The sequence below is a fragment of the Dipodomys ordii genome, unplaced genomic scaffold, assembly GCF_000151885.1.
Source record: "Dipodomys ordii isolate 6190 unplaced genomic scaffold, Dord_2.0 Scaffold19, whole genome shotgun sequence".
Lineage (NCBI taxonomy): Eukaryota > Metazoa > Chordata > Mammalia > Rodentia > Heteromyidae > Dipodomys > Dipodomys ordii.
In genome coordinates, this window is record NW_012267235.1 from 230,066 (window position 1) to 237,178 (window position 7,113).

General features: G+C 52.7%; 1 protein-coding gene across 1 annotated transcript in view; it reads right to left on the reverse strand.

Moving 5' to 3' along the window:
* Nle1 (notchless homolog 1 (Drosophila)) overlaps positions 1-5,622 on the reverse strand; it is an 8,906-nt gene extending 3,284 nt beyond the window's left edge. Inside the window, exons 1-9 of the mRNA XM_013013494.1 lie at positions 5,595-5,622; positions 5,320-5,469; positions 3,956-4,176; positions 3,285-3,364; positions 2,403-2,479; positions 2,197-2,294; positions 1,711-1,903; positions 700-835; positions 516-562 (exon numbers count right to left, since the gene is read on the reverse strand). Of these exons, the coding sequence (XP_012868948.1) occupies positions 516-562; positions 700-835; positions 1,711-1,903; positions 2,197-2,294; positions 2,403-2,479; positions 3,285-3,364; positions 3,956-4,176; positions 5,320-5,469; positions 5,595-5,603 (1,011 nt within the window). The 5' untranslated portion in view covers positions 5,604-5,622. The remainder of the gene's footprint in view (positions 1-515; positions 563-699; positions 836-1,710; positions 1,904-2,196; positions 2,295-2,402; positions 2,480-3,284; positions 3,365-3,955; positions 4,177-5,319; positions 5,470-5,594) is intronic.
* Between the last annotated feature and the right edge of the window lie 1,491 nt (positions 5,623-7,113).

Consider the following 7,113-nt stretch of genomic DNA (forward strand, 5'->3'; position numbering starts at 1 on the left):
GAAGTGGTGCTGTGGCTCAAGTGGTAGAGCACTAGCCTTGAGCTGAAGAGCTGAGGGACAGCGCCCAGGCCCAGAGTTTAGGCCCCATGACTGGACCCCCCACCAAAAAAGAAAAAAAAGATAAAAGTGTGTTCAAGAGGAATGTGCTTTCTTGGGCAGTGTGTATTTATATGTATATCTCATACATATACCCATGTATACATGTACCTTCAAGAGGCACAAGATACTGCTAGCACTGGACACTTCCAGTGTGCAAGAGAGAAATTTCCCAAAATGCCGTTTTTGTCATTTTTGAAACACGACCATGTGAATGTGTTCGTGGAGTACATAAACTGTGACATGTAAACATACTCCAAGTAAGTAAATGGGCCCTAGGTGTGGAGATTTGAGGTCTGCAAGCGGAGACTTTAGAACCGGCACTGAGCTGGGGTTAGAAGGCAGAGGCTGCCGGCCTGTGGTGGCTCAGTGAAGGCTGAGAAAGAGTACAGCTGGGTGCATGTGGCTGGCACACTCACCCGCACCAGGTTGTACCGGCTCAGGGCTCTCTTCTTCAGCTCCTGCACTGTGTCCAGCGGAGAAAAGAGAGAAGGGACAAGGCTGACTAGGAAATCCAACACCAACAGCAAGCCTGCCCATGCCCATTAAACTGGACAACTGGCTCCTTCCCAGGAAGCCCTTCCCCTCCTCCCACTCACTCACAGGAGCCCTGAAGGTCCTGGGCATTAATTGTAGCCTCAGCAGGTTCAAAGGCCCCTGTGCGCAGGGCATAGTCAGTGCTGAGTGCCATGGTGTTCACCCAGTGACCATGGCCTTGAAGTGTCCGGCACAGCACACCCTAGGATAGAGGGAGAAGGTCAGGCACAGACAGACAGACAGACAGACAGACAGAGACACATACACACACATCCAGGATAATGGGAGATGAAAGACATATATACACTCCACTCTCCACAAGAAAGGTGGCATGAGGGGGCTGGGAAGGTGGCTCGCTCAGTGGTAGAGCGCTTGCCTTGCATGCCTGAGGCCCTGGGTTCGATTCCTCAGCACCACATAAAGAAAAAAGCCAGAAGTGGCACTGTGGCTCAAGTGGTAGAGTGTTGGCCTTGAGCTGAAGAGCTGAGGGACAGCACCCAGGCCCCACGACTGGACCCCAAAAAAAAAAAAAAAAAGGTGGTATAAGACAAGAATCAGGACTCTACTGGGCCACTCATTCACTTGATCTTAATCAAACTGCCCCTGTGGGTCCAAGCCTCTCTCTTCTGTGAAATGAAAGCACTGGCTTATTTCATGGGAAAGGTTTATCAGTATAAAGTGGCTACAGCCAACCAGGTTTGGGATATGGTAGGTTGCTACAGGCTCCCTATAGCAGGGCTTTCCAAAGCTGGACTGTAGGACCTCGCAGTCCCCATAGTGTGGTACCAAGCATGGGATCCCTGTGTGAGGGGCTTCTTGTCCTGTGGGGGACACAGGAAGAAGGTGAGGCCATCTGAAGCAGACACCAGCCTCTCTGGGCCTTGGCCCTGGATACAAAAGCACAGCAGGTTGTATGTGGTCAAAGGTGAGCACGATGCACCCCCATTACACAGCACCCCTCTGACCAAATGTCCAACACACATTCAGGAAACACTGGACTTGCTGAGGGCACAAAGTTTGCCCCAGCACGTGTGACATGAGATTTGCAGACTGGCTTCTGCACCTCCTTGCTCTTACATCATGGGCCCTCCAGACTTTAATGGTGCGGTCCTGGGAGGCAGAGTATAGAAGCCCATCTCCTCCCCACCGGAGGCAAGTAACTGACTGGGTGTGCCCGGTGAGGATGCGTTCACAGCGGCCTGCAGTTGTGTCCCAGACCCGCACACTGCCATCCTTGGAGCTGCTGGCCACATAGCGGCATTCTGGATTCCTGGTGAGAAGCCAGACAAAAAGCTCATTTCTGCCCTGTCTGCCTGCCTATTGTCTCCTATTTCTAATTCAGAGGCCAGTGGCAATCTCTTGTTGGCATTATGGCCCAAGATGGGTCCCAGGCCCTGAGACATTCAGCCTCCCCGAAGCTGCAGGGCAGTGTCTTGGACCCTCCAAATCATAATTGGCATCAGATACCCATATCTCAAATCCCCCCAGATAACATCTCCATGTCACAAAGAGAAGCAGACAGCTTTGGTCCTGGTTCATTCGCCCCACCTTGGTGTTACTTACACATGGAGGGGTTCCCAGCTCAGGCCTGTGACCCACTTGCTGTGGCCGGCGAGGGTCCTGCCCACTTGCTGCCCTGTGCTTGGGTCCCACAGGAGAATCTGAAGGACAGAAGCTCACTAAGTAATCATCTCCATCCCGTCCTACCAAAGGTCCCAAGCCAGGGAAGGAGCCCCGAGTCACTGCCTAGTTATCTTGATACCACATACCTGGCCATTCTTGCAGCCCGAGGCCAGCTTCTTGCCATCTGGGGACCAGGATATGCTAAGCACCCAATGTCTGTGTCCTAGGAAAACAGAGGAGGAGCATCTAGAGCATCTAGCAATACACGCCACACTGCAGATCCTCCTCAATGAACAACATGGGGAGGCAAGGCTTTCCAGATCTAGGGACAACACACCTAGTCCTAGAGCCACAACTCTCACTGCACAAATAATACTGCTACTTTCTAGTATTCCGTTAGGTGAAATTGGGGACAAAGAGGTTTTCCATAAACACTATCCCTTGTAATTCTCCCAATAGCACTAAGGTAGGGAGCAAAGCAAGAAAGATTCTCATTTTCCAGCTGCAAAACTGAAGCTTAGACAGAGTATGCTTTGCTCACAAAAGCTCACCTGACTAGTCCATGGCACACAAAGATTCACCCAGTGGTCTAGAGACTGGCAGAATCACTTGAAACTAGTTGAAAATGAGAATTCCCAGATGTACTGAAGGGAAAGCTCTGGGGATGGGGGTGGGGTAGGAAAAGATCATCAAGTTCCCAAGATGATTCTGATATGTGGTAGTCAAGAAACCCCAGTGGCAGATATTGACTTTACACCAGATTGTCCCAGCTACCAGTTGGTTAGTCCCTTCCTACAACTCCTATAGACTCTCTGGCCCAATTTCTGCTTATTTGTACATGGCTAGGTGGGCTCAAGAGTCTGGTCTCTACCTGGGCACAGACAACTGTGAACTGGACATCAAGGGGTTGGATTCAGTTCTAGGCCTCCTCAGGAACTAAAGAACTGGTAAATTAGCCACCCACTATTGTGTTTAGACACCCTCCCACCCCGCCCTGTAAGCCCCAAATGGCTAAATGCACAACTGACCCTTGCAAGTGAAATGTGGTGTCTCTGTGCTGAGATCCCAGAAGCGCACAGTGGTGTCTCCAGAGCCACTGGCCAGGTACCTGGGGAAGAGAGAGAGGCAGCTTCAGTGCCACAGAGGTCTGTGGCCAGAGAGGGCCATCAACTTGAGAAGAAGCTACCTGGGAGAAAAATTTCAGGGGCTTGCCTGCCTGCTTCCTTCCCTCCCTGACAAGAATAGCTACAGCTATAACTTTCTTTCTTCTTTCCCTGGTCCTGGGCGTTTCGCCCAGGGCCTTGGGCATGCTAGATAAGCTCTCTACTCCAACCCAATAGCCAGCTTTTGGAACTTTTCACACCCTCAAAGGACTGCGAGAAGAAGTAAATCCCAGTTTCACATTGGAATAACAAACTCACAAAGATGAGGTTCATCCCATTCACCCAGCTTGGAAGGGGTAGAGCTGAGACTGCAGCTCAAATCTCCTGAAATTAAGACTAGGGAGGGCTCTTCCCAGGCAGCTATCCTCAGCTTTTGGAGAACAAATCACAATAGGGAAGTCTTCACTTGCAACTTGAACACAGAGCTCAAGTCTGTGTGTGATAGGCAGTTGAAGTCCCCATCAATCATAATTCTCTTTACCCCAGTAAGAGGTTGCACTCACACATCCCATCCTCAAACCTGCAGCTTTCCTTACTTTCCAGTGGGGCTGAAGGCCACTGAAATGACTGCCTCGCTGTGACCCTCCAAGGAGCTGGTGCAGCGGGTCACAGCCCGGACCCTGAAGACAGCTTGGGGCTGATAGATGATGTCAAGAATCTTCTCTGTCTCCACTGCCTGGGACTCCTCCAGTGTCTTCTCCAGCGAGGAGATGATCTCAGCATCATGGACATAGAAAGCCAGGGGCAGAGGATCCTCCTGAAGGACAATGGTAAAGGGCAGTTTTCCCATGAAGCATGTACAGGGGCCTGTCTGCCTAGGCCCACCCCACTGAACTCACCAATCCTGTGTGTGTGTGTGTGTGTGTGTGTGTTGAGACTATGTGTGTGTGTGTGTGTTGAGACTATGTGTGTGTGTGTGTTGAGACTACCCACTTTTCAGCTACCCTATGTAGGATACTCCATTACTCTCCACTTTTTAATCCTTGAATAACCATCTCAGGGCACTCATACATTTTGAAATCCTTTATCTACATATCACAATCCTGGGAAGTAGACATTAATATTCCTACTTGATAGGTTAAAATAACAGACTTAAAGCAACTATTGCCGGAATTTCCATGTCTTATTGCCAACGACTAATTCAAGGGCTTGGTGTGCTTTAAAAAGAACTCTAAGAGCTGGGCACCAGTGCTCACACCTGTAATCCTGCCTCTGAAAAGCCCCAGTACTGGCACAAAAACTTTAAAAAGATTCTAGGCTTTTCTCTTGCCAGTTGGTAGCTCTATCACTTTTGAGCCTCTCCTCTAGCCCTGCCTTTTTGCTGGCTACACAGAAGATCAAGTCCTATAGACGCTTCTGCCCCACCTGGCTTTAACGCCCTTCCTCCGGATCTCGGCCTCCTCAGCAGCTCACACACCCCTGGACCCCAGACACTCCTTTAAACCCGCCAGAGGGCAGCCCGTTTTCGCTTTAATTAAAGGTTAACAGCCTATGTCAGGAGTCTGACAAGACTGAGGGTTCCACTCCCAAATCTAAACATTTCCTCTCCCCACCCTCCCCGCCCCCCGAGCCCGGACAGAGCCAACAACCTGCGAATCACTGAATCTCTCCAGGCCACGCTGTCCAGCATGGGCGCGGGAAATTAACGTCTCCCCACCCTCACCGAGGGTCACCCGGGGACAATCAGGGGAACACCGCCCCCCCCGCCCCGCTCAACCGGGGGTGGACGGTCCCGACGCCGCCCCTCCGCAGGTGCGAGGCGTCTCCTCACCTGCTCCATCCTGCGGGGCTGCCCGGGGCTGCGCGCCGGGTGGGCCGGAGCTCGGTGCGGAGAGCCGCGGGGCCCTCAGCCCCCAGCCCCGCACGCGCCCCCCGCAGGCCCGTCCCGCGCGCCGCTCACCTGCGCCAGCAGCGCGTTGCACACGAGCTGCAGCCGATCGGGGGTGATGTCCACCGGCACGTCGAACGGGGAGCCCAGCAGCTGCCCGCCCTCATCCTGGAACTGCACGAGCAGCCGCTGCACGTCGCGCACCTCCACCGCCGCCTCCTCCTGCGCGATCGAGCGGGAGTGGTCGTCAGTCAGCCCCCAACTCCCACCCCGCCCAACTCCCGGCCTCGATTCCCGCTGGGGGAGCCCCTCCCGGCGCCCCACGGCCGGCGCCCCAGCACACCCACCGCCGCCATGCTGCCTTCCCCCACGTGGACACGATGGGCCGGACGGAGCGTCGCCTGCCAGGGCTGCGGAAAGTCGCCGCCGCTCACAGCGCCCCCTGGCGCTGGGAGGAGAATCCGGCCGCGTCCCGCCCGCAGCTGTCAGGTGGCTCCGCTGTCAGTCACGTGGCCTACCCGGAGGCTTTCTCTCCCTCTTCTGAGAGTTAGGCCGCTTGTTGTAGTTAATTGGAGATAAAAGTCTCACGGACTTTCCTGCCTGGGCTGGCTTTGAACCGCGACCCTCAGATCTCAGCTTCCTGAGTAGCTAGGATTACAGGCGTGAGCCACCAGGGACTGGCTACTCTGAGTATCTTTCGACATCACTATTTCCTCTCCTCTACCCTTGCTGTGGACACATCTAGGGAAGAGGCCATGAGAACTGCGGTGCCTGCCTGCGAGCAGAGCAGAGTCCTCGCCAGAAACAAACCTTGGTGGCACCAAGATCTCGGATTTCTCAGCTCCAGAGCTGTGAAAACATATCTGTGGTCTAATCCTCCAGCCCATGGCATTCTCCCATGGCAGCCCCAGTAGTCTAAAAGGAAGTTTCTCTTTCTTGAGATCTAGCCATAAATATTCATTAATCACTTTTCCTTTATGATCTTTTGCCTTATTGTTCATGCTTGCGTCACAACATGTGGGACCAGAGCAGGGGTTGTGTCTATCCATTTATCTGTCCAAACATTTGTTAGACTGGGCACACCTGTTGTCCCAGGTACTCAGGAGGCTGAGGCAAGTAATGCAAACCCAACCTGGAAAACATAAGGAGATCTCCATCTCAATTCCCCTCCCCTCCAACCAAGAACTAAACAACAAAAATCCATGTGTTAGGGCTGGACTTTATGTTCAGCTGGACAGTAGAACCTGCCAAGATCGCAGAGCTAGGAGCACAATCAAAAGTGGGTGACCATCCTCTATGCTGCTGCTGCTTTCTTCTTCTTTTTGTCAGTCATGGGGCCTGAACTATGCAGCTCAAGGCTAGTGCTCTCCCACTTGAGCCAAAGCGCCACTTCCAGCTTTTTCTGCTTATGTGGTGCTGAGGAATCGAACCCAGGACCTCATGCATGCAAAGCAAGCACTCTACCACTGAGCCACCTTCCCAGTGCCCCTATATTTCTTCTTTAGTGTCATATCTATATATGTATATGTATGTGTATATACATATGGTATATTTGGCATCAAAGTACTAATTCATGCATCACATTCATTCATTCCCTCAGGAGACTCTTTTCTCCAGAAGAGTAGGGAGCTGCCTGAGTGGTCCTGGACCTCTAGGACAGAGGCTAGAACTTGGAGATACTGAAGGGCACAAGTTCTTCTTTTCTTCCTCCTGCTCCTCCTGCTCCTGCTCCTGCTCCTCCTCCACCTCTTCCTCCTCTGCCTCCTCCTTCTCCTTCTCCTCCTCCTCTGCCTCCTCCTTCTCCTCCTCCTCCTCCTCCTCCTCCTCCCCTTCTCCTTCTCTTCCTTCTCCATTCTCCTTCCTCCT